At 49.4% G+C, this 24,658-nt stretch overlaps 13 protein-coding genes across 13 annotated transcripts; 7 read left to right on the top strand and 6 right to left on the bottom strand.

The window, feature by feature from the left end:
• FPRO_08972 (uncharacterized protein) lies at positions 1 to 3,299 on the bottom strand (the record flags this gene model as incomplete). The annotated part of the gene is made up of 7 exons (XM_031224541.1): positions 1 to 234; positions 282 to 659; positions 705 to 1,190; positions 1,256 to 1,384; positions 1,431 to 1,850; positions 1,896 to 3,151; positions 3,203 to 3,299. 7 exons carry the CDS (start codon positions 3,297 to 3,299, stop codon positions 1 to 3), a joined length of 3,000 nt encoding a protein of 999 aa, XP_031089790.1.
• A 465-nt stretch (positions 3,300 to 3,764) lies between these two features.
• Positions 3,765 to 4,391, bottom strand: FPRO_08973 (uncharacterized protein; the record flags this gene model as incomplete). Its single annotated transcript, XM_031224540.1, has 1 exon — positions 3,765 to 4,391. One exon carries the CDS (start codon positions 4,389 to 4,391, stop codon positions 3,765 to 3,767), a length of 627 nt encoding a protein of 208 aa, XP_031089789.1.
• Positions 4,392 to 5,136: 745 nt separating this feature from the next.
• Positions 5,137 to 5,751, bottom strand: FPRO_08974 (uncharacterized protein; the record flags this gene model as incomplete). The annotated part of the gene is made up of 1 exon (XM_031224539.1): positions 5,137 to 5,751. One exon carries the CDS (start codon positions 5,749 to 5,751, stop codon positions 5,137 to 5,139), a length of 615 nt encoding a protein of 204 aa, XP_031089788.1.
• Positions 5,752 to 6,079: 328 nt separating this feature from the next.
• Positions 6,080 to 7,701, bottom strand: FPRO_08975 (uncharacterized protein; the record flags this gene model as incomplete). The annotated part of the gene is made up of 2 exons (XM_031224538.1): positions 6,080 to 7,535; positions 7,637 to 7,701. 2 exons carry the CDS (start codon positions 7,699 to 7,701, stop codon positions 6,080 to 6,082), a joined length of 1,521 nt encoding a protein of 506 aa, XP_031089787.1.
• Positions 7,702 to 10,278: 2,577 nt separating this feature from the next.
• Positions 10,279 to 10,773, top strand: FPRO_08976 (uncharacterized protein; the record flags this gene model as incomplete). The annotated part of the gene is made up of 1 exon (XM_031224537.1): positions 10,279 to 10,773. The coding sequence occupies one exon, from the start codon at positions 10,279 to 10,281 to the stop codon at positions 10,771 to 10,773; it is 495 nt and encodes a 164-aa protein (XP_031089786.1).
• A 100-nt stretch (positions 10,774 to 10,873) lies between these two features.
• On the bottom strand, positions 10,874 to 11,446 carry FPRO_08977 (uncharacterized protein; the record flags this gene model as incomplete). Its single annotated transcript, XM_031224535.1, has 1 exon — positions 10,874 to 11,446. One exon carries the CDS (start codon positions 11,444 to 11,446, stop codon positions 10,874 to 10,876), a length of 573 nt encoding a protein of 190 aa, XP_031089785.1.
• A 311-nt stretch (positions 11,447 to 11,757) lies between these two features.
• Positions 11,758 to 13,177, top strand: FPRO_08978 (uncharacterized protein; the record flags this gene model as incomplete). The annotated part of the gene is made up of 2 exons (XM_031224534.1): positions 11,758 to 11,812; positions 11,886 to 13,177. 2 exons carry the CDS (start codon positions 11,758 to 11,760, stop codon positions 13,175 to 13,177), a joined length of 1,347 nt encoding a protein of 448 aa, XP_031089784.1.
• Positions 13,178 to 13,513: 336 nt separating this feature from the next.
• FPRO_08979 (uncharacterized protein) lies at positions 13,514 to 14,889 on the top strand (the record flags this gene model as incomplete). The annotated part of the gene is made up of 9 exons (XM_031224533.1): positions 13,514 to 13,558; positions 13,612 to 13,652; positions 13,702 to 13,755; positions 13,804 to 13,810; positions 13,861 to 13,905; positions 13,951 to 14,108; positions 14,155 to 14,211; positions 14,255 to 14,609; positions 14,656 to 14,889. The coding sequence occupies 9 exons, from the start codon at positions 13,514 to 13,516 to the stop codon at positions 14,887 to 14,889; spliced, it is 996 nt and encodes a 331-aa protein (XP_031089783.1).
• Positions 14,890 to 16,371: 1,482 nt separating this feature from the next.
• FPRO_08980 (uncharacterized protein) lies at positions 16,372 to 17,563 on the top strand (the record flags this gene model as incomplete). Its single annotated transcript, XM_031224532.1, has 2 exons — positions 16,372 to 17,424; positions 17,471 to 17,563. The coding sequence occupies 2 exons, from the start codon at positions 16,372 to 16,374 to the stop codon at positions 17,561 to 17,563; spliced, it is 1,146 nt and encodes a 381-aa protein (XP_031089782.1).
• Positions 17,564 to 18,300: 737 nt separating this feature from the next.
• Positions 18,301 to 19,584, top strand: FPRO_08981 (uncharacterized protein; the record flags this gene model as incomplete). Its single annotated transcript, XM_031224531.1, has 2 exons — positions 18,301 to 18,449; positions 18,495 to 19,584. 2 exons carry the CDS (start codon positions 18,301 to 18,303, stop codon positions 19,582 to 19,584), a joined length of 1,239 nt encoding a protein of 412 aa, XP_031089781.1.
• Positions 19,585 to 19,882: 298 nt separating this feature from the next.
• FPRO_08982 (uncharacterized protein) lies at positions 19,883 to 20,206 on the top strand (the record flags this gene model as incomplete). Its single annotated transcript, XM_031224530.1, has 1 exon — positions 19,883 to 20,206. One exon carries the CDS (start codon positions 19,883 to 19,885, stop codon positions 20,204 to 20,206), a length of 324 nt encoding a protein of 107 aa, XP_031089780.1.
• Positions 20,207 to 20,875: 669 nt separating this feature from the next.
• On the top strand, positions 20,876 to 21,549 carry FPRO_08983 (uncharacterized protein; the record flags this gene model as incomplete). The annotated part of the gene is made up of 3 exons (XM_031224529.1): positions 20,876 to 20,977; positions 21,027 to 21,159; positions 21,209 to 21,549. 3 exons carry the CDS (start codon positions 20,876 to 20,878, stop codon positions 21,547 to 21,549), a joined length of 576 nt encoding a protein of 191 aa, XP_031089779.1.
• A 372-nt stretch (positions 21,550 to 21,921) lies between these two features.
• On the bottom strand, positions 21,922 to 24,376 carry FPRO_08984 (uncharacterized protein; the record flags this gene model as incomplete). Its single annotated transcript, XM_031224528.1, has 2 exons — positions 21,922 to 23,884; positions 23,931 to 24,376. The coding sequence occupies 2 exons, from the start codon at positions 24,374 to 24,376 to the stop codon at positions 21,922 to 21,924; spliced, it is 2,409 nt and encodes an 802-aa protein (XP_031089778.1).
• Positions 24,377 to 24,658: the final 282 nt, after the last annotated feature.

Raw genomic sequence — 24,658 nt, 5'->3', positions numbered from 1 at the left:
CTACTCATCTGCTGGCTCAACATACACTGACCCAAAATTCTGAACACAGACCTTGCGCTTCACGTCTGGCCACATTTCCAGGTACACACCAACACACTTCGACGCCCCATCGGGCACCTTTCTCGCCACCGGAACCGCATGACCCTGTGAAGGGAGCACTTGGTCGGGATCCGAATCATCGACTTTCACTCCACTGAAGTCCATCATCATTCTTCGATTATCCCCCAAAACGAACTTTGGCAGTTAGCTATGTTACTCAGAAAGCTGTAGAGAGAACTTACAGATACAATATCAACGCCACCGTCGACAGTTGTTGCCGAAACGCTGGATGATGCGCCTGTGACCTTTTCGTGTGATTTGACTCTCAAAATCGCTTTGGTTCCCTCGGTATACCCACCGCGTTTGACCTGGCTATCCTTGTATGTAAACCCCAGACCGCAGAGTCGCTTGTTCGTAGGATTAAAGAACGCGGCGATCTGAGACACACTCGTCCAGCCTCCCTTGCCATCTTCTATCTCCCAGAAGAGCTTGTCGCTATTTGTACATACTTCCTCGCGTATATTCGATGCGCTCGAAAGGCAGTTCTTGACCAACGGTGTAGGTTTCGCTTTAACGTCGTTAGCGTCGCGATCATGGGAAGTAAACCAAGCAAAGGTTTCCTGAAACAGAGTTAGCCTTTAGTCCTTGACATTTGGGTGACTTACCAATCTCTCGAAGCGATTCTCTGCATAACATGTTTCGTGCATATTGCCGTGTGGCCCAGGATGCACCTCGACAGCATTCGGTTCAGCACCAGACTTTTCGATCCGTACTCCGCTGTACCTGGAATTTCTACCATGATGGCACGCGCAATTCTGCACTTCGTTCCAGAAGGTGAAGCCCGTGATTCTTTCACCTCGATCAACGTCAAGATGGCCAATCTCTTTAAACCACTGACCAACATACACGGGTGGTCTTCCGTCCCAGAACTCGAAGTAGAGGCCTGATACATGATCTGGACGTCGGTTGCGTCCCGTTCTTCCGCATGAGATACCCACGCGCTTGACGCCGTCAAGACGAACAAACCTTGATCCTCCTAGGAGGCCTTTGTAGTAGCTGGGCGTGGTTGGCGGCGGCTTGGGCGAGACTGACTCCAGATGGTCAAGATGTACAAGTCCCATGGATTCTAGTGTCGCAGACAATGGAGCCATCTTGCGAAGTGCCAGTTAGTATCTCAAACAAAGACTTAGATAGCATGGATCGTGACAAAACTCACACGCATATGTCCCAGGAATCCAGTTATAGTCTCTCCATGAGGCGAAACCAGAAAATTCCTTGTTTGTGAGGGATCCATATCCCCAAGAGTCTTCAACCGCCCAAAATTAGTATTTATCTGAATCTCGTACTTTTTGTCAGCTGATATTGTCTTTGGAATGATTGACGCGACTTACCGTGATGGAGTCCGGGAAGAAAGCAGCGCCAACAATTCTCTCGCCAGCCGGTCCATCGATAGAAACAGACATTTCAAGGGCCGTGTCTCGACATCGATAATCAGTTAAGAATTCACGGAAGCCGAACTCCCTTTCTGTTCCGTCATTGTAGTAGAAGCCCAAGCCTCTGACATTGTGATTTATATGATCGTGGAATATGGCGATTCTAGTGAGGAGTGGGAGCAGTGAGCCGCTAGGGCCGCCAAAGTCCATGTTCATGATGAAAGTAGGTTGCGATGCTGCTGCATCGATGGTGCGAGGCAATATAGTAACCACGTCAGGTTGAGGCGGTGCAGGGTGCCATACATGCTGTCCTGAACTGTTGATAGCAGTAGCGTCGCCTATCTTCTCTACCAGCTGGATAGAAACGACTTTGCAAGCCTAAACTCGTTAGTTGCTCCCTGTAAAGTGAAGATCAAGACGTACATCGAGGCCAAGCAGCAGACCGCTTATGTATCGGCCATTTTGCGGCTTTAGGATTTTGATGCCAACATAATCGTCAAGTGCGCCGACTTTGCCCACGATCTTCCAATCTACTCCACTGAGCTTATCCTTGATCCTAAAGGCAAGTCCAACTATACCACCAAAGGTCGTCGCCACCTTCAAAGCGATGACCTGATCAGTTTCCTTAATGAAAAAGGTTGTTTCTTTGTTAGTGTTAATCAGGCCAATGCGTAACTTCTCCTTTCCGTCTCGCCTCTGTACCCGAAAGCCTAATATATACTGCCTCCCATCGATAGACCCTCTGGTAACCGAGATCCATGCACCGCCTCGCAGGTTCAGGTATCGCGAGCCTGTAACCTTGATGCCCCCGGAGGGATTTGTGCCTGGTACGCCTTCAAACCCTTGTATCTTATGGGTCAATTCATATCCCGCTGAAGCTATATCCTCTCTCAATTGAGCTGTATCCTTCAGGCATGGACGCTGTTGAAGCATGGCGATTATGTAGGGCGTGATCTGGTCAAGACCCTTCCAGATCCGAAGCCGATTTCGCATGTGTCCTGTTGTAGAGCTGTCTTTAAGGGAATACTTGAGGTTGAAGTACAGATCTCGCCATGTCTCAGTGCTGTCGTGTTCCATCGGAAAGAAGTTCATTTCGTGGTCACGGGTGAAACGACTTGCCCAGAAGGCTTGAGGAATATCGCCAGGCTTGCTGAGGTTCGCAATAGTCGTTGATGCAAGTCGAAGGTTGCAAAAAGACACGGTATTTAGCAAATTGATGACACAATAGTTCAACTCGGTAGAAAGGCTGGAGAAGACGTCCGACGATGCTTGCGTACCGTAAGTGCCTCCATCAACAAAGCGATGCGAATTTGGATGGGTGACGGCTATACTTGGATCGGCTTTCAAGAAATCCCAGTAGCCAGGGTAGCCTGCAAACGTGGCAAGAAACACCGCCGGTTCATTCTGATGGCGAAGATACGATATCCAACCATCGCTATTGCTAGGCATACTCTGCATGAAGTCAAACAACGCCTGCAGGATCTGCTTGGTGTCATAGCGTCGCTCTGAGTTCAAGAACATCTGGTCGCGGTATATGGGCCAACATGCTTGGTGGATGAAGAATCCTTCATTCGGCGGGATGACTGGGTGCGGTTCCAAGGACCCATCTTCATAATATCCGAGAGGCACGAGCGAGAAGTGAGACTGGTCTTCTTCACTCTGGTCTTCTTCACGCTGGACTAGAGGATGTCAGTATGGCTTCAGCTACCGGCAAAGTTCTGTTTTATTACCAGCGAAGATCTTGCGCCACCAAACTTGTTGTTGTTGTTGGTCTGGTTGGTGGTGGCAGGGGATGGCAATCCCACAGAGAGCGCATCTAAGAGGCATTGTCACCTGTGATAGATTCAACACTTCTTTACTTGTCTATAATTGAACGCAGTGTTATCGATGAGATTCGGATGTTCGGATTAATTGGAGCCGACGATAAACCTTGTTGACGGGATTGCAAGGTCAGACGGCCATCGGTCATCTCGCAGATGGATCCGGCATCTTATACCCCCTCAAGGAGCCACAAAGGCCATTTTCTCCACAATGTTCCTACAGCAATCGCTCAAGCACAATGTATGAATCACTAGGCATACGAAGGTCATTTGCCGCTGAGATCTGTGGCTGGAAACATGACACGTACTACTGACGAGCTTTTTGCATGCTCTCATTGACCTCTCCAAAACAAACTTCAGAATTGACATTGTGGCTTATCAGGAACACTGGCTGTGAACATTATAATAGCGAATGATTTCGCCTCTCCCCAAGCCTTGTCTATCAGCCCTACACATGTTCACTACTGAGTGATCAAGCTTCCTTTGCCTTTGCCCTCAAAGCCTCCCATTCGTGCTCCAGCATCCCATAGTCAATCATATCCCACCACCTTCTATCAAACCAAAGCGCCTCCCTAATCCTCCCCTCCTCCACAAACCCCAACTTCTTGTACAAATGCTGCCCCCGCTCATTGAACCCAAAAGTACCAATCCCAACACGATGATATCCACCAAACCTAAACGCCCAGTCCAGCGCCCAATTAATACTCTCCCCACCATAGCCCTTGTTTCTAAACGCCTCCGCGATGATGATACCAATATGCGTACTCCGATGTTGTTCGAGGTTCTTGGGGTTGCCGCCCCAGCCGATGCATATGAAGCCAATGGGGACTGGTTCTTCGCTTTCGATGTTTTGCTTTTTGGCTTCGGAGGGGGAAAGACATAGTACAACAGGCAGAGTGGACTTTTGAAACTCTGTTAGGAACTCCTCAACGCCCTTTTTGTTTCTGGGACGAAGAATAGAAGGGTCCGCGAGGGCCTTTGCGACGGGGTCATTCTCGATATGCTTGAAGAAGAATTCCTTGTCTTTGTCGTTATCTTCTGGGGAGCGGTAGATGAGGCGCTCCGATTGAAACGCCTTGGCCACGCTTGAGATGTCCATGGTGACGATGAATGAGAGATTTGAGTAGGTAGTGGTTGTCTTTCTGGTTTATGTAGTCGTAGATAGTCGTTTATCGCATCGGGAATACGGCACGTTAGGTATCTAAGCGCAGAGTAAGCAATGCGTAGGCGCCTCCACTTTCACCTTCCTATTCGGTGATGGCTCGTGACTCACGACCCAAATTCGCGATAGTCAAAGGTGATCAATTCTCGACGCGGATCAATTGCGCCCGAGTCATGGAATTGACTCACTGTGAAAGATAAAAGAATTCCATGTCTAGGTGTTGTTTCGTTTCTCGGGATACACGGCATTATGTTGTAGGAGAGATTGTCATTGATAGACATGGGGCTCATGTAACAATACAATCCCGCATACCCTGTATCGCTCGGGTCATCTCATGGCTGCACTGCGTCTCATCTTGGTGACTGGCTTGCCTTCCGTCCTCGTCAATCTCGACACAGTCTAGTTAGAAGTAAGATATCACATGAGAAAATTGACCTATCACCTCGGCGATGATGTATCTACTTGTTTCTCTTGTGCCGCGCTTATTCTCAATGGCACCTTGATCTGACGTGAGCCAGGTCGTAATCAGCCTGCAGCATGACCAACCTCATCATGAGGCTGCGACGTATGTCGCACAATCAGACATCACTCATGTGAAGTTCGAATAAAACATGTCAAATACTATTTGCGGATAGAATACTAACTAATGGCATGCTAACCCAAGACTAAGTCATCAGCGAACCTACAGAACCTGTAAAACAACAAAATACGCATAAACACCAGCCCCAATCCTCTGAAGCGCCCTCTTCCTCCCCACAATCTTTACCCTCCCCTCATCAGCTAATCCATCAACCTTATCCTCATAACCCTTCACCTGCCAAACCGACTCCCGAATGGTCGAAACAATAACGCCCCCAGCCTTGGTAACTCTCACAAACTCACCAAAGGCCTCGGGTCCAACATGACCCTCCGTCATAGTCCCGACACAAATAACCGCATCATAACTCTGTGAAGGAACATCAAGCTTTTCAGCCAAATTCGCGACGTTGAGTGATTTGTACACGCCTGTTCGCTCAGCGACTTGGAGCATACCCGGACTTAGATCGATGCCGTGAATGTTTGACGCGCCAAGTGTTGTGAGCGCTTCGCCGACGAGACCTGTTCCGCAGCCGGCGTCGAGTATTTTAGCAGAGGAGATTTGAATGCCGAGGCGGGCGATTAAATCTTGAGATGCGAGTTGGGGAGCGATGTATTCTTCTTTCTCGACGTCTTGGTTGTAGGTGTTTGCCCATTCATTGTATGTATTTAGCGTCTCTGAGAGGCTTGTCGCTTTGAGTGAGCGCTCGAGCTGAGACATGTTTATTAATTGAGGGATGTGTGCTTATCGATTGCTTTCACTGTATGTCTCAATTGAGCTCGTTGTAGAGAGCTTTTCGTGTGAGGCATAGGGAGAGGGGCTTACGTACCTCGCGTGCATCCAATGACGTAGTGGTCTGATCTGACAAAGATGACACCGGATCGAAAGATAGGCATCACAACAAATTAATTTCTCACAGCCAGACTCATCAATTCTGCAAGTGACTTAGTGATTATTTTAATTTTTATTCGAGCCATGACTATCGCGCGCAAGGGATATTACCAAAACCCATCAGTCCTCATCAATCGCCCACCAAAACCTGCCAAACCTAAATACACTCAAAATCCGGTATCAACAGCCCCGAGCGATGCAACCCAAACCTCGGCGAAATCTTAGCCAGCTCAGCAACAAACCCGGGCACTCCACCCGGAATCTCCATGTTATACCACAACTTCGGGTCGTCCATCGCCAGCGCAGCCTCGTGCATCTGCACAATCTCCTTGCTATCCCAGATACCCTCGCGCCTATTCAACCTTCGCAGCAGATCCAGCGCCCTTTCCCGGTGTGGCCCCTCAGTGCACGACCATACCACCACCGAGAGACCAGAGACCAGGTCGCCGTCGAGGGAGAAGCTCGGTTGGCCCGGTGTTATCAGCCGCTGGGCGAAGATCTCGGCGGCGTTGAGGAATGCCTCGGCTGCGTCGGGGGTTGGTTCCGAGAGGTCTTCGGGACCGCACGACATGCCCATTCGCCAGAAGGTTTGCTGCATGTTGAGGTATGTGAGTTGTGGGGATGCTAGGTCCTGGTACTCCCACGTCGCGATGTGTTTCTTTGTCAGTTCGAACCGCGAGTTCCAGACTTCGAACTTGGCGTCCATCTCGGCCCATTTCGCCTCGAGTTCCTCCTTCTGGGCCGCGTCGAGGGTAAACATGCCGATCTGGCCGTCGTCGTTCATCGAGCATGCATATGGTGTCTGCGCGATGATCTCGACGGTCTCGACGTCGAGTCTGCGCAGGTAACTCGCTGCTTCGTCGAGGTCCTGGAATGGCTGGTCCGAGGTATCGCCGCACTGCAGAACATCAAGACAGCCAGAGTTGATATCCGGGATGATGGTGTCCTCCAGAAACATCGAAGCCTCAACGCCAAGGTTCGCAAAGACCTCTGTGAGCTTCCTCGTCATCTTTTGTTCCTTCGTCGCACTGTTGATCAGAAGAGGCGACGAGAGCAGTTTCGTTCCGGCGCGGATATGTCGGATCGACTCTGCATACCGACCAGTGATGCCCTCAAACGCGACAAATAACAAACAGCATACGAGGGTACACTGCAGATCGAAGGCAGACTCCATGGACATGTGGGGTATTATCCGCTGGATGGACTTGTTGTACTGCTGCATAGCTAAGCTTTTCAGCTGCTGCAGCGGAGAGCACGTCTCTTGGCCCGCCATGTAGAACCTATGCGCAGCACCAACAGCGATGATGGCGTGTCTAATGGGTTCGCACGAATGCGCGAGAGGGAGGACATAGTTGATGTAAAAGTTTGATGAGCCGGGAGCGCAGGTGAGCTGGGTGGAGGTCCAGTGGTGAAAGTGGTGAAAATAGCAGTTCTCAATGGAGGTCTCGGCTATACGAGGGTTGAGAGACGAGACGGTATATCCAGCAACGGGCATTGAAGCGCGCTGCTGGATCTGGTTCTTGTTAGGCGTGGCGTAGCCGTCGCATTTAACACGGCCATCGCGACAGCGGCGACACGTCGGCTTCTCCTCATCGCACTTCAAGTGCCTGACTCTGCAATAATACAGTGATTAGAAGCGACCAAGCACCCAATCAAAACAGAAATACGTACTTGCTATATGTATATTAGTCTCTGATTCGTTAATTAAGCATACGGCACAGGGCGACATACCAGGTTAAGCAGCCAGTGCGGACTTTGGGTCTGGAGGCGCGCTGCCATTTGACCTTCTTGGGCAGGATTACGAGCTGGTTCGTGGACGTAGTCATGATTTGTTCCTTTGCCTTGATTGTTACGAGAAAGCTTGGTCTGAAAAGCAAAGCAAAGGCAGGGAAAGCGAGAGAATTTTGATGCCGTTGGATGGTGCCCTTCGTACGGGGAAATATCAACATGTCGCAGTCTCCACCGCCAAGAGGCGCAGCTCAACGCTAGCAGGGTCTTGATCCCTGCTTTTACGACGCAGCCAATCACGCCCCAAAGCTCGGCTGAAACGTGGGCCTCAAAGCATCTGGAACTGTCTGTGTCATACCGGGAGAAGTCAGTCTTGATAGAAACTGCGTAAGCCTCAGATCAACTTTCACTGCGACAGCCTGCAAGAAGCATGCATGTTTGGCAGTGCCTCCCAATTCACCTGAAACGGAGCATCTTGGCATGCACGTTTTCGGCTTTTGAGTGCCGATAAGGCTGAATTAGAGAGGCAGAGATCGAGATGAATTACGCGGCTCCCAGGGGCTTTGCAGGTTCGAGAACATCCCAATTGTAATTTGATGCTGGAATCACGCTGTAACATGAGGCATCGCTTCACGGCGAGCCTGTTTGGGAAACACATCCGTGATGAGGATGATATGTGACTAGCGGGACCATTGTAAAACATTATGATACTGCAGTGATTGACGAAACAGTCGTCGAGGTCGTTTAAGGGCTGATACTGCCAAGAATCAGGGGAGTATCATGATCTGCTCGCCAGTTCCGCACTTTCGGAACCACTCCGGAACTCGGAACGCTTGGCTCGGAACTGTTGCAACGCTGCATTCCCCATACTTGAAGCTCTCAAAACTATCTGCGACAGTTATTCTCATCGATTTGATCTTGTTTAAGCGTATGTAAAAGCCTATAGACAACCATAAACGCTATCTCGTATAAGATATCTACAGCCGGGCCCACTTCAGCTTTGTAACCTTTGGTAATCAGCGTCAAAGCCCCAAGTTATGCTTTTTGAGTTCAGTCGCTAGACCAAGCCCAGGATAGCTCTGAGAAACAAAGACATTCGGGTGTTTTGTTTCGTGGCGGAGCACGTGCGCTCCGCGGACTACAGCTCGCGGGAATGCGAAACGTTGATATTCCCAGAGTGAAATAAGCCAATTGAAAAGAGCTCAGCGAGTATTCCTCGTTCCTCTGTTCAGGAGGTTGTCCATTAGCCTGAATTTGTAAACGGCAGCTTACGTCGCCCTTGTTAGGGGGTCCAGGGCTGTCCAGCACTCACCGGAGCAAACCCCTCAAAATATAGCAACGGAACTTTTTCCTCGAATGCCGAATAACACCTTATGAGATCTTCAGGATAACTCGGCCTTGGCAGTAGCATCTCCCGTCTTCAGTCACCAGCAGCCCAGAACTCTCTGACCTTCTATCATCTTGGCATTACAACCCACCACGGTGGTACTGAACCAAAGTCCCAATCACATGTATCACCACGTAAGTAGCCCTATCATGTCGTGTTACAAGCTTCGTCTTGGCCTCGCTAATCGTGAATCCCATGAGCCGCTTTTCCGGGAGATGGGCGGTACACAGCCTCGACTCCACTAAAATGGGTTTTCGGGAATGCCGAATGCAATGCGCCTCAACACCAAGGAGTCATATCCGGAGGCCGAGAAATCCGTGCATCGCGGATGAATGAGTCTTCGGGATATTACATAACAATGGATCTTTGGTCGATCAGTAAATCGTAGATCTTGTGAATGTCAGAAGCAAAATGTTAGGTTGTAGCGCCGATGCATCCTGACGAGAGCATCTTCTCATAAGGTTTCGCAGGCGGTGACCGACGATAGATCTCATGAATGCCAGTCTCTTGACTACCAGTCTATGATAATTTCTGAGCCGTACTTTCCGTATGTTAATGAGTCGCCATTCGTAGACCTTTGACTCTTCCTCTGACTCTGTGATCGTTCCTCTATTTGAATATCGTGACTGAAGTATCTAGAATCATTACGGAGAGGCTTCCACTTTGATACCGCCTGCAAGATGGAGTGCCTAGAAGGGATTACATGTGTTCATTCTAATTCTTCACCTCCGCTGCAAAAAGAACTTGCAGTTATTCAGAAGGCGATGACATCTTGAGCGCATGGATTTTTTAAATGACCCATGATCAGAAACGCGTATATACACAGCCAACTTGTGTACGGCGTACAGGGCTGTCTCTCCAATATTAAAATGCTTTCATTCAACAGAGATTTGTCTTTCCTTGTTCCGTAATTATATGTCAAGCTCAATTCTGGACATGCAAACACCGCGGCCTTACCAGCCCCCGAGGACGGTGAGGCCATAACTCGTCTAACGGCACCCAAAAGCTGGTACGAAACGTCAAATAGTGTTTTATGCTATTTACTTTAAGTTAATTGAAACATAACGAGAAAGTTGAGACCCGTTGCACCAGACGCACGCCTCGGTGGTTTCGTGATACAGAACGCGGCGGTCCGTCCTTTGGAAAGGCTAGACTCGTTGGTCCGTGCCGCGGAACCCCGATGCCTGATCTTCGCAACCGTGACCAACGAGACATGACATCATCTTCTCACCGCTGCCATCATGACTTCCGATAACTACCCAGTCTACAAAGTCAAATCGCATATGGCCCTCCCAGATCCGCACATGCCGCCCGGTCGCTTCCATCATGCCATATTCGTGGAGACCAGCAAAGACGGCTCTGGCACTCTGTACCATGTCACCGGCGACGTCACGTCAGCAAACGGGATGAGCTATGAGAGTAGAGAGTCGCCTGATCCTGCGCAATTGGAGGGTTACCATTGTAAGGAATTGCTGGGCTATACCTCCTCCGACGTGCATCCGGAACAGTGGAGTTCAGTTCTCGCTTCACTGCCGACACCGCCGCAGCAAAAGGCTTCGAATCCGAGGAAGCAGGGCCGCGTTGAACCTTTCAAGGAGAAAATTGGGGACTACGAATATGTTTTCTATGCTCATGGGGAAGAACGCAAGCCGCTTTGGAAATGTACTGAATGGGTTGAATGGTACGCTATTCCTGCTCTTCATGAACATCGCCTTCTACAGAGTGGTGATCAGTGACCATATCTCCTTGTTCAATAGTTCGAGGTTTCTAAATATCTAGCACAGCTCTCTCACGTATTACGCATCTCGTCTGCTTTCCATGAGGAATAGCAGATGCTCAGAGCGTCAATGTCAGTGTAGCAACCAGTCCAGCGCATACAGTAGCCAAAGGAAGCTTCACGCCTTTCAAGCCTCCATTTGACTCAGCCGGTGCATTAGCCCCCGCTGTCGCTGTAGAACTATCCGTTTCCTTAGAAGACTCCGTGCCCTCAGCCGTAGTAGTACTCGGATACTCACTCTTCAACTTCTCTAACCCAGCAGTCAGCGTAACCCTCCCATACTCAAACGTCGGGCCATAAATCTCTCTCAAAGCCGACTCTCCCCTGTACGTCTTCGGTCCAATCGTCGAGGGGCCATCAGCCGGCCTATTGATCATAGTGCAGTCCTGCGCGACAGATCTGCTCATCTCACAGTGAAGCGAGTAAAACCACTTTGTACCGTCTTGTGGCTCGGTGATGACTACGTCCATAGCTCCTGTTGGGTCTACGCTTGATGCGAGTGTTTTCTCGGCCCAAGGACCTAACGTGATTGTTTGACCGCTGCGTTCACAATTTTCCGCGTCGGGTGGACAGTTTAGAAGGTATGTTGTCGCTGTCGCGTCTGCGCCTAGGACTTTTCCATGGAGAGTCATGGCGTCTGAGGGGTGAGGATGAGGATGAGGATAAGAATGTCAGCAAGGTGAAACAACGCGTCTCTTCACGCGACCAAGTCCGTGCCGCATCCTTAATTTTGCAGAGTGGATCACGGAATACAGAATCTTTCAAACAATATTATTAAAATCAATGCGGCTTACAGAATGAGAAAAGGTAAAAACGCAGAGACTATATATCTAGACACTGCGATAGAAGGCAGCTCCAGGTATTCGGCCTGCATGGCGATAGATACATGCTCTCGTGGCTCGTGCATACTTAGCCCTGCCATTCCCTCCAAGGATTTGCGAAAATGGACCAGCCAATTCTCACTCTTACACCATCGCATCACGATGTCGGTCCTGTTTGTACTTATCTACGTATTAAGAGGTTCATTTTGTACTTTAGCCTACGAGATAATGGACTAATTTTGATCTCCAGGGAACGCCCTCCGCCGGTGCTTGTCAAAAAGGCTCAATGCAGCTGATGTCGCGTTCCTCGAGTTATTTTCTCGCATTCTCATTGGCCGCGACAATTGCTCAGGTCCGTCAAACCAACTCTTCACGCTGGCATTCTCTAACTCAATCGAAGATGAAATCTCAAGAGCGCTAGAGAAAGGTATCGAACTCGAATGGGAGGATGTCTACGATTTTGTAAATCCTTTCAGCGACAAAAGAGGCCGGGCTTTTAATAGTCTTTGGACATTCGACCTCGATAAGGATGTTCTCTTTCTCACGAAGCATGACTGGCTTTGCTTTGTCCCTCTGCGCCTAGCAAGAGAGAGAATACTTACTTTAGACGACTTTGAGATACTGAAATCGCCAACTGAAACAATCACAAAGGAGGAAGCTTTACCAGGGCCGTACTGGGACCTTCAACCCAAAGTTGATCATCGGAAAAAGGCATTTCTTGGTCGGATTCTCCGCAACTTTGGTCATACATGGCGCCACGTCTTACGGGCAGAAATGAACAACATCACATTTACAAAGCTGGCATACGCTATTATATGGATTCTAAATCTGGATTTCACCATATTGGAACGTACGGGATTCGAGCACGTTGGTGGCCGCGGCGGGCCGTATGTCGGAGTGGCAGACTTGCCACCATGGGATGCCCCAGGTGAAACGATCGTGCGAGTCGGTACATGCTGGATCTTCCTAGCACGAGATATTCCCAAGGGAATAAAGATGATACGAGAGCATGTTGAAACCCGCACGACGATGACTGGTACTGCGACGTACGCAATATTGACTCTCAGACAAATAGCCTGCTGCAAGGTTTACGATGGCGAACTGGTATGCACAAGACCCGAGCCACTTTTCAGCGACACTCCTCCCTCTGATTCCGCTATCGACCTGCTTCTCTGGGCATCAGACCTTCATCAAGCAGAACCTAGGCCTTGTCGGCTCAACCACCTTCCCATTGAGATCCAGAACAGGATCCTTCGTCAGGCTTCAATCAGCAGTGTTGCAGCAGCGAAATTGGGTATCGAGCTTGCTTTAGGGTCGCCATTTTCGTGGGCTGAACAAGGCAGGAAGATCAAGCTGGCAGAGGTGCTGAGACATCGGACAGAGGCATCGCCTGTCGAATCTCAATTCTTTTTTGATGGGCTAATGAGCGGCTTGTCATACAAGTGCGAGGCAATGCCTAATGGTTTCAAAGTCGACATGAGCTCGCTTCCTGCGCCTCCTCATCGCAACGGTGCTGTGCTGTTGTCGTACGGCAAATACTGACAATTTCGGTTCGGCTGGGCCGGGCAGCATGATGATGCGCAAAGTCAACTGTTTCTGAATCTTTTTGCCAGGAGTCGATAGCTTGAGTCAATAAATTAATTCCATTCGTAAAAACGAACCATTCTTTATTTTACGTCTCAGTCTTACATCTGTCTTACGGCGTTGTCTCGCAGGCCATTCAAGACCAGCCCCCGCTCTGGTTACGAACAGTTTCCGAATATGGCATCCAGTACAACCCTGTGTTGGTCGCCGGCCACGCAATGATCTGACCAAAACAGCGCCCGAAAAACACATTATCGCACATTCAATTGAATCGACTTTTGAAGTGGCATAAAAATGGCGCAAGCAGCGAATGAACACGAAGGCCCTCTTCAAGCAGATGTATGCTTTCAGATGAAAGGTTCTAAATAGTGACTGCTTGCTGATTTTGCTAGGATGCTGCGTCTTTGAGCCATGATTCTGCATTGGCTGCTTCGTACGTGGCTTCGTATTGTCTGATGGATACCCGCTGATTTATTGTCTAGTCTTGAGTCAGGAAGTTATCTGACTTCCCTCAACTCCAGCGTCCTGAACTACAAGTATGTACCCTTACATGGATACCTTCTCATCTAACCGTTTACCTACAGATACGAAGTATGGCTTTAAAGGACTGCTCAGACAATTGTCTTGGCTGACGGATTTAGAATGGACGACGATATCATGCGTTCCGCGAAGGCGCATACCTAGTTGTATGTTGAGACGCCACCACGAAAGCTGATACTAACAGTCGTAAGCCCAACGATGACGAAGAACAAGATAGAATGGATTTGGGCCATCATATCTACCGTCTTGTCCTCGGTGGCGATCTTTTCCTCGCGCCTATCGGCGATAAAGTCAAGCGAGTTCTTGACCTCGGCACGGGAACAGGAATATGGGCCATGGATTTCGCCGAGTACGCATCCCCTCATCCCTCACAAACCTTATCTAACAATTCCCAGCGAGTATCCCGAAGCCGAAGTCCTCGGCACCGATCTAAGCCCAATCCAACCCCCATGGTAAATCCTTCCTCCCTCCACATCACTCTTCTAACATGCCCAGGACCCCACCAAACTGCCTCTTCGAAGTCGATGACTTCGAATCAGACTGGCTCTTCCGCCAACCCTTCGACTTTATACACGCACGTGAACTAGAAGGCTGCATCAGCAACAACGCTCAATTCTTCACCCGCGCTCTGCAGAGTCTCGCGCCTGGTGGATATCTCGAAATGCAGGCTGTGCACTCTGAGTTCAAATCTGACGATAACACGAAATATATGGCGAAAAATGCGCTGCTTTGGATGAAGACTATGGTTGAGGGGTCTGCGAAGTTTGGGAAGCCGTTGAATGTTGCGCCGGAGTGGAAGAAGGAGATGGAGGATGCTGGGTTTGTGGATGTTGAGCAAAAGATCCTCAAGGTAAGTGCTTTCGTTATTTGCCAGATGCTTACTGATGGCAAAATAGGTTCCCATTGGATCTTGGCCTAGGGATCCGAAGCTTAAAGAGATTGGCAAGTTTCAGTCAGTGCAGGAAGCGCAGGTCATTACGTCTTATACGCCTGGTATCTTCTCACGTGTTCTTGGGTGGAGTGATGAGGAGATTCAGGTGTTCATGGCTAAGGTGAAGAAGGATCTTTCTGACCCGAATATCCACCTTTATCTTCCTGTTTACTTCATCTGGGGAAGAAAGCCAGAGTAAAGAGTTAGGTTCAGTTAATACGTTGAAGGCTCGGGAAGAGTCGATCCTGGTATCATGGCGGATCAGCATTTGCTCTAGTTAAGATCTCATGGTCATATATGTTGAAATCGAAGGTCCTCCTTCTTCATCTTGTTCTCAAAAGGGCTATTGTATATAAGCTGCAGCCCTTATTATGACTTATTCCCTTCAGTTTATTTCTTCTTTATTCTTATCTTCGGACATTGATAAGATAAGGCTTATCGGAAATCTCTGGATATCGACCAGCTTCAGCTACCCGGGACTTAGAGAACTGTGACTTAGTATTTGCGTGCTGGCCCATTCGGAAAGCCAGTAGCAAGTAAGAAATACATATAAAAGTCAGCGGTATATTGAGTCTAGCTTGATAAGGCAACAGGTTTATGCTGTTATCCGCCAACAGTATTAGGACAAGTCAACGCATATCGACTGCTTGTATTTTATGTTCAGCGTACCGTAGCTACAACCTCTGTATTTTGCATCCTCAACTTTCCCCATTGTTTTGAATAAACTACTAGACTCCCATTTAGGTCCTTCCGTACCCAAGCTTTTCTCTCTGTGTTTCTGTTGTTCACCTTGTGCAGTATGTGACCAGAAACAATGACATAGAGCTCACATCCAATAAGCATGGAGGCATGAGCTTTTAGTGGATCACCCCAAATGTTCGTGGGGGCCTCTTCATCCTGCTTACGCTCGCTATCTTTCGCTACTTTTCGCGATCGACAGCAATTCGGAATGTTGATGCTCGTGGACCATTCTTGAAAGAGGCACTCACCTTCATTGAACTGCTTTTAGTCTACAGGATTTCTCCTCCGAAAAATTGGGTAGTGTAGATGCAGGAACATTACGCCATCCACGACGCGTAACCCGACGTGGGCTCAATCGCGGCACTTGCAGACATTGGGGGCAATCGTGGGGGATTGCACCATCAAGAGGCTCAGCAGACTCAAGCGTAATTAAAACAAACCAAAAGACAAGCTTAATACTCTAAAATGACCGTCCGATAGGTGGATAATCGCTCAAGACTGTCATCGCGCCAAGCTCATTCGTATATGCGGCTATCAATCTCCCCAACGGTGAACCGTCAATACTTCCCAATTCGGCCCAGCACAAATGAACAGTTCGGACGAAAAGCCAACGGGCAAACATCTTGACTTCGCTGATCGTTCATCCCATCGTGTCCGGTTGGCGGAGAATAACGGTCCGCCGGGATAATCCGCGGTGGATGTAACCGTGCACGGTAATTGACCTAATCAATATGGAACGTCCGTCTTCCAAAAAAAGATAATGGATAAGCTCGAGGTTAAAGAATTAAGCTTATTGGTTAGAGCATCTGCTAGAACACGGACAAAATTCCCTTTCCAAAATGACAGTGGATCGCATCGAATGTTGCAACGTTGTTTAAATACCTAGCTCAACGCCCAGGTAATTGAATCGGTATCGACTTCGACAATCTCATCGCTCGCCATGAAGTTCCAGACACTCCTCACCGTGGCCTCGGCCAACCTCGTCCTCGCAAACAACCTCCTCGCCACGACCGCCGACTCATGGATCCGCAACAACCGCGAGACCCAGCGCGCATACTGGTACGGCCGCGCGGTCGTCTACGAGGGCATCGAAGCCACCATCGAGCTGACCAAGAACAAGACCCTGCTCGCATGGTACCGCGACCAGATGGACGATGTGGTGTACCCCAACGGCACCATCATCAACTATGACTTGACAAAGTACTCGCTTGACAACTACCGCATCGGCTTGAACTTGCTGTACTGGTACAAGCAGACCGGCGAGGAGAAGTACAAGGTCGCTGCGGATTTCATCCGTGATAGAATCAACCAGCATCCTAGGACGCCTACTGGTGGGTTCTGGCATCGCTCGCCGACGTACCCGGATCAGATGTGGCTGGATGGCATCTTCATGTGCGATAGCTTCTACGCCGAGTGGACTGCTGAGTTCGACGCCAAGAACACCACGGCCTGGGATGATATTGTCCTTCAGTGGGATAAGATCCAGGAAGTCACCATCGACAAGGAAACCGGTCTTCCCGTCCACGGCTTCGACGAGAGCAAGACCGCCGTCTGGGCTGACCCCGAGACCGGCGCCTCCCCTATCGTTTGGTCCCGCGCCGTCGGCTGGTACATCTGGTCGCTCATCGAAGTCCTCGACGTCTTCCCCAAATCTCACCCCGGCTACAAGCGCCTCGTCACTTACTACAAGGATCTCTCCTCCGCTCTCCTCCGCGCCCAAGGCCCCGAGTCTCACCTCTGGGAACTCGTCATGAACAAGGAGTACGAGGGTGTTGAGGGTAACTACATCGAGAGCTCCGCCTCCGCCATGTTCACCTACGGCTGGTTGGCTGGTCTTCGACGCGGACTTCTCGATGAGAAGACGTACACCAAGCCCGCTAAGCAGGCTTACAAGCGCCTCATCCGGGACTTTGTGACCAAGAACAACAATGGAACCATTACCTGGGAGGGAACCGTCGAGGTTGGATCGCTGAACAGTGATGCTTCCTTCGAAGTAAGTTTGTCTCATGATTTCGTGGATTTGGCTGACTTTTTTATAGTATTACACTGAGGTTCCTGTTGTTCCTAACGATACTCGCGGTATGGGACCTTTCATGATGGCTATTTACGAGTGGGAACGTCGCAGCAAATAAGCGCATGACGGAATGATTTATAGACATTAGACTATAGATTGAGATAGAGTTGATGACCGATAACTTTTAGTGTACATATTAATTCTAGTGCTCTTAGCACGTACATTTACTCATTTTACGTCCCGACTTCAGCGTGACTTTTACTGTGTGATCCTGCATAACTGTTGCGTCTTCAGCATCATGTCATCATGAGTTGGTGGCGCGTTTCTGTTAGCGCGTTGATCGCTGAGGCTTGAATGGACACGCGACGGATTGACATACGCCCGTTTATTTCCGGAGATTGATAAAGTCTACGATTGGCTCGCTGCCGTTTTCGCTATTAGACTCTGATATCATTCCATACTGAATCTTCACGCTTCCATATGTCACTGACGAGCACAATGTGATTTTTTGAGTCTCACGTCTTAGATGCGACATGAGAATTGGTTCTGATGTAAGAATAGTAAGCGATACCATTAGGTCGTGAGATATCAATTGCAGATTCGCATTGCATCTCCCCATAGACAATAATACCAGAACCATCGATGAATTTCTCATTTGTAGCCTCTTAAATTATCAGTGAATATTGAGTTATCATAAAAAGCACAATCAATAGCATTCCGACGATTGCACATTCCAGCCCTCGTCAAATTACGTCATGGCCCGCATCCGTCATACGTCATGTCTCTCCGTCATCTTTCAGCCTCGTATATCTCAATCCTTCTCAGCAACACAATCTCACCAAATCATCATCCACAATGGCAGAAATAGCAGCAGGTGTCATCGCAGTCGAGCAAGTCGTCTCAACCGGCCTTGAAGTCGGCGCCGCAGCGACCGTAGCTCGTCCCACGCAGCCGCTCACTGCAGTCTTGAGCCAAATCGCTACAACCCCGAAGGAGGATAACTCGTATGTCACTCGCGTCGTGGCTATGAATGAGGCTAACGAGAGTAGACTGTCCCTTGCAAGATCTCATCACAGTGTCAGTGTCATCGATGGAAAAGCGTACATCTTTGGCGGCAAGAAAGATGACGGTAAACTGTGCAACAACGACATCCACGCTGTATCCATCGGCGATCACCAAGGCGAAGGCGAATACGCTTGCTACCCAGCCGTAGGCGACGAAGGCCAAATCCCCTCCCCACGCATCAACCATGCCTCCTGCACGCGCCGCGACACGCTTATCATTCACGGCGGCCAAAACAGCGATGACGAATCCGTCGACGATGAATTCACCCTCTGGGAATGGGAGCCCAAAGCCGCACGATGGTCTTCTATAACCGCTGCTGGAAAAGGGCCCAAATCGCGCTACGGACATCAGATCTTCTACGATGCCAAGAAGGATAATCTTGTTCTTCATGGGGGGTATGAGAATGGGCAACGGACTAAGACAACGTGGTTATTTGACTTTACGACGCGTCTTTGGCATCCTCTGCCAGATGCTCCTGCTGAGCCTTTGGCGGCGCAGTTTGTTGAGGGAACGCTGTACGCTATTAGTGCTGAGTCGGATGTCCATGGGTCGGTGCACTATATCAAGACTGGTACAATCCAGGATGAATCTCTCGACGCGCTTCCAGAGTGGACAACCGTCGAATTCCCTTCCAACCCTCTCGTCCCCGGACCACGCCCTCGCGTTGGCAGCGCTTTAATCCCCGTAACTACCGGCCACGGGCGTCGCTACTTGCTCTACCTCCTCGGCAGCCGCCAAGACGCATCGATTTCTAGTGATAAAGCCTACACCGACGAACACCCGTTCTACTCCGACATGTGGACCCTTCAACTCCCCTCTGATGATTACAGTGCTACACGGGTCAAGGATGCTATTCGCGAAACGATCCCGGGTGTTCAGTCGGGAGCGTTTAGTTGGCATGAACTTGAGATTGCGCCGGCTGAGATGACGCAGGAGGCAGGCAAGGTGCACCCGGGACCGAGGGGGTTCTTTGGGGCTGATGGGTGCTTGGATGGGAAGGGGGTTTTGATGTGGGGAGGTGTTAATGCGAAGGGGGAGACTGAGGCTGATGGATGGTTGTTGAAGATTTCTTAGAGGTCATCGCGGTTATGTATGAAGATTGAGACAAGGCAAATAACGAAGAGTGAGGGCGAATTGGTCAACAGTGTATCTCGAGATGGAAAAGAAAAAGGATTGAATTTTAAAATGACCAGAACATGCTCTTATAGAGGACGTTTTCACATTGTCTGAAGTTATATGGACGACATTGAATGACTGCATTATGCCGTCAATTCCAACCAATGACGTATTGTCTTAGTCATCACAAAACCCATCATGAGACTTGGTGGCCAGACTTTCAACCTTCGTTTTCTCATCACCAAAACATCAGAAAATGAAGCGCGCTCTAATGACACCAAGCCTCCGAGCAAATGCGACCAGAAGAGCATTTCACACAACCCGCCCGCGCGGTTTGCCAAACGCACCTAACGCTGCGAAACCTCAGCCAAGTCAAGCTCAACCAAGAACGACAGATGCGTCAAGCAAAGAAGCGTCAACAGCGCCTCGGAAAAAGACGAGTGCAGAACTAGACCAAGAACTGAGGGAGAAGCTGGAGGGTATGTCTGGTGATGGAGGAGGTGCGGGAGTCGAATATGAGAATGGTAGGGCGGAGGGATTGAAGAGAGGCGTCAAGTCGAATATGTTCCGGGTGATATAATCGTCGCGATTACCGAGATCATTGGAGGTCAGCCTTTGGCGATATGATTTACTGTAGGAAGAAGTTGCACAAGATCAGGTTCACATACAGCTTTCAGAACTGGATCGACACGCTGTTCCGTCGTGGGCTCCTATCAAGACTTCTAGTCAATATCTCAGTTCTTGTTCTGTCAATACAATTCAAGTTATGCTGTTCGCAAATGCAACGTCACGTCAGACCTGCTGGACATTATCGCTAGTGATGCTGGCTGTTCATGGACGCTTACTGGGTACCGTTTAATACGAGCCTAGCTAAGCTACTTCATGACTCTTCACTGAGTACTCATAGCGCGAAGATGAAGACGCCAATACGAGACAGATGATATTTACATGGTTCAAAACGGCTAATCGGCTCTCAAACAAACAGTCTTGGCCAGCCAATCTCGCGTTTCATTGGCCGTTTGGGTCCCAAAATAAACGATGAATCCTTCGGCGAAGGCACAGAGGAGCTAAGCTTCAATTCGTGACTCTCATTCGCTGGGTTTTATCGTCCCCTGTTTATTAATTTCCAGACCCATTCTTCAACCAATCAGCGTCTGTACCCGCTGAGTTCTATCAGGGGCGTCAATGCCGTACTTAAAACCGCGATATTCGCTCTGACAATTGCCCGCGGAATACCAGTGTCGACAAAATGACTCGTCTATCTAACGTGTTGATGCTTCTTAGCGTCGTGGGCAGCTTTGCAGCTGCTCAGTACGATCAGGAGAAGCAGAACAAGGATGCTACATGCGACGTGAGTTGGTTCTTTAACCCTAAGGGTAACGGCGCTAATAATAGTGTAGAATAATTGTTTCTTCAAGTATTTCACCAATAAGTGCAACGCCGATAACCCAGCGTGTGTATGCACTCTCAAGGACATGCGCGAGAAATTCTTCTGTTGCATCGCTGAGAACTGCGCCGAGAACGTCCTACCAGGTAATGACTCCCTATAAAATGACAAACTGTGATTAATCTGTGAGAAAAGAACAAATTGAGAGATCTTCAAATGATTGCGATGCTCACGGCATTCCTTTCACTTTCGACGCCGAGGCTGCTTGTGGAATTAAATTGCCTGTTTCTTCTGAGACTGTTTCTGTTTCAGCGACCACCACGGACGCTACCAGTGTTACCAAGGCGAAGACTTCCGAGACCGTCACTACAGCTGAGGAAGAGTCAACAACGGCGACGACTACAGCTACGGGTACTGAGAGCTCGGCTGCCAGTCAGACTACTTCAGCGGCTGCAGCTACTGTCTCGGATAACGCCGCTTCTAAGGCGAAGGGCATGGTCGCTGCCGCAGCCATCGCGCTCGGTGTATTTATATAGACTGCCCATAGCACCTCTAAACCATGTATCTCAGCTTATAATGCCAAAACGGCTTCGTCTCCTTCTCCCACGCAACATCGTCAAAATCTGCTCCCAATACTCCCTCGAGTCTATGCTCAATCTCACATCATCATCCATCTGCTCAACCATAGTCAGAGCCCCGCGACCCTTTTCATCCGGCTGAGCTCCTAGATCAAGCAATTCCTTGACCAGTTCAATTCTCTGCCGCCTTATCCTGTCCTGCAAGGTCGTCGCGATGCGGGTATACTCAGCCAAGTCCTCGTACGTGCGGTACTTGCGCTGCTGCCAGCCAAACACAGCATTCTCCAGGATCGGAATTCTACGAGGGCTAGACCTGACAAGATTGCCGTCCTACTTCGTCTTTTCTATAACATATGGTGCCACTGCGAATTGGGCTGCGATGCCGACTATGCCGCTCTCTGCGTCACTTGCGCCATATTGCGTGCATGACCAATGGCTGGAATGAGCGCTACCTTTGCCTTTCCGAAGAGAATACCATCGGCTTGCCTTTTGCGACGACGCCGTGGTGGGATCTGAACTGAAGACGTAGCCTTTGCTTCCGAGGTTAGCAGCGCGCTTAGATAAGGCGGCGTCGAAGTCGTCAATGGCTCGGACGAGCTGAGATGCCCTGTTGTCGATTTGCACGGCGTACAGGAAGCCGAGAAATACAAAGGTCCAAAAGGCAAGCTGCGACTGGCCTAGGCAACTGTAGATCCTCTCGTGACCCAATTGTTCGGTTAGTACCTGTAGTAGGACTAGATGAGGATTAAAGCCTGACGGTGCTTGAGCTTGTAGTCCTGCGCTACCAGCCGTCTGGAGGACCCAGTCTCGTGCGGTGCGGTGTAGAAATGTCACGATGCCGTTGTCGTTGAGTTCCAATATACCCTTTGTAGAGCTGTCCAGACGTCTTTGCAAGACCTTGTTAATATTTTCCTGCATCTCATTCGTAAAAGTGTCGCCATCTGGAAGCTTTTCTCCATCCACCATCCAGAGCGTCACCGCATGCAATGGGCTGAGAGCAGCAACTATAAGTTGATAATACCGAGCAGAATTCCCCATGTCCTCTGGATCCACCCTCTCTCTCATTTTGGTGTACAGCTTATGTAGATCGGTTGGAAGATCATCAACAATCGCTTGGAGATCGCTTAGGCTGCGTCCTCTAGAAAGGCTGTGGATCAAGTCTCTGACAACAAGGAAGACCCAGAGAAAGACACCCTGAGCTTTGTTGGCGATGTCTCGCAGTAGATTCTCGGCTTGATCCGGAAATAGAACTCGTCGCTCTCGATAGGCTTTGCTAGCTTCGAAGCTACCCTTGATATATACTGAAATGTCGTTTTGTGTGAGGGACTGCATCGTGAGCATTGGATACTCATCAAAAGCATCGGCGAAATCTGTCCAAGGTCGACTCGCCACGCAAATCTTGACACCATAGCTCGTTACCAAATCCTTAACGAACTGGATCAGCACAGACGGCTCTCCCTGAAACTCATCCAGGCCGTCTAGGAAGAGCGCCAGCTTGAATGACCTGCTATTCTCAGATGCCAAGATGAAAAAGGCTTCTCGAAGTTCTTCCCAGGACCAAGCTGGTGCAGGTGTCTCCAGCCCGTTCAGCACATGGTGAACCATCCATCTTCGGGGCGTCACTCGCTGGATTAAATCTGGCCTCTCCTGCAAACACTGCCACAGAAGCGTCTGCAGCAAACCCTCTCGCGACCTCTGCAGGCTGCTCTGTCCAGCTTCCCAGAAGAAAAAATGCGCCCGCAGGAGAGGCGTAGGCGTAGCCCAAGCTTGAAGGCGCTGCTCGGTAACAGGGCTATGGATGACAAAGTTCATCAAGGTCGATTTGCCTGACCCTGGTTTGCCTGTGATCCAGTATATCTTGTTAGAATAGTCTCCGAGCCACTGGGGAAAGCTCTGTCGCTTGACTGCCGCCGCAGCTTGGTTAGAGTAGATCCAACGGTATGTAGCCTCATACGGCTTTGGTATTGACTTTTCCCTTGCCTCCATTCCAGGGAAATGCAAGCTTTGAATGATTTGGTTCTGGACACTCTCGTCAAGACTTTTGTTGCCCATGTAGCCTTCGCGGCTAATTCTCAGATGAATGTCGGACGGTGTCCAATTTGCATCCCAGAGATTGCTGAATAACCTCCGGCGCCTAGCCGGACCTAGCGCGTCATCTTTCGAAGTCGTGGCATCTAACTCCTTGAAGAAATCATCGAGCTGGGCATTATTCCGATCAATAGCTTTTGAAAGTTGATTAATCTTGGCATTCAATTCCTGGTCGTCTTTTGTTCCCCGCAGTCTCTCTTTTTCCCTGTCAAGATAAGATTATGAGACTAGAATCGATCATCTCTACTCACCAGAGGGCCACCAGCATGGCCATGGTCATCTCAGACCGAATCTGCTGAAGTCGCTGTTCTAGTTTTACAAGCTTATCCTTGGACCAAATCGCCTTGAGGGCGATGACAAGACTTGTCTTGACATGTTCAACTTTGGAAGTGCCGTTGGCCTGAAGACATGTCAATGCGCGCTGGAAGTCGGTAGCTATGTCTTGGCTTTCGTTGCATAGTCTGATGAGTATTTCATCAGACGCTGTCGTCGCTTGACAATTGGAAAGGTCGAGGGCTTGTTTGACGCGATGACTAATGTCGGCAAAATCGTTGATGACCATAGACAGGTCATTGACCCTGGCTGGTTTACCATCGGGAGATCTGTAGATGGAGCGCGTCTCAGAGATTAGATTGTAGGAGAATTCGACGAATGTTACGACGGTCCCAGCGACTTGGAATGCCGTAATTGGATCCATTATTTTTTAACGGTTTGTGGAACCTTAAATTTCAGTAGCATCTTCTCGAGGCGAGGTATTTATTGAGACCCCGCTTCAGGCATAAGTTCTCACGTGGCGGTGCTCACCCATGTCGGATATTGACCTCAATTATTAGTGTCAATGTCAAGATCTTTAGTCGAACCGATGGAAACTGTTTATTCACAATAAGCCTGCTAAGTATGAAGCCCAGAGCAATAAGAATGGGATCGCGCCATATACGTGATATGTTCATCAAGGCTTGTTTCTCGATTGAAATAATTG

Source organism: Fusarium proliferatum (assembly GCF_900067095.1).
Source record: "Fusarium proliferatum ET1 genome assembly, contig: FPRO_scaffold016, whole genome shotgun sequence".
Classification (NCBI taxonomy): domain Eukaryota; kingdom Fungi; phylum Ascomycota; class Sordariomycetes; order Hypocreales; family Nectriaceae; genus Fusarium; species Fusarium proliferatum.
The sequence above is the reverse complement of the archived record's forward strand: the minus strand, read 5'-3'. Positions and strand labels throughout refer to the sequence as shown.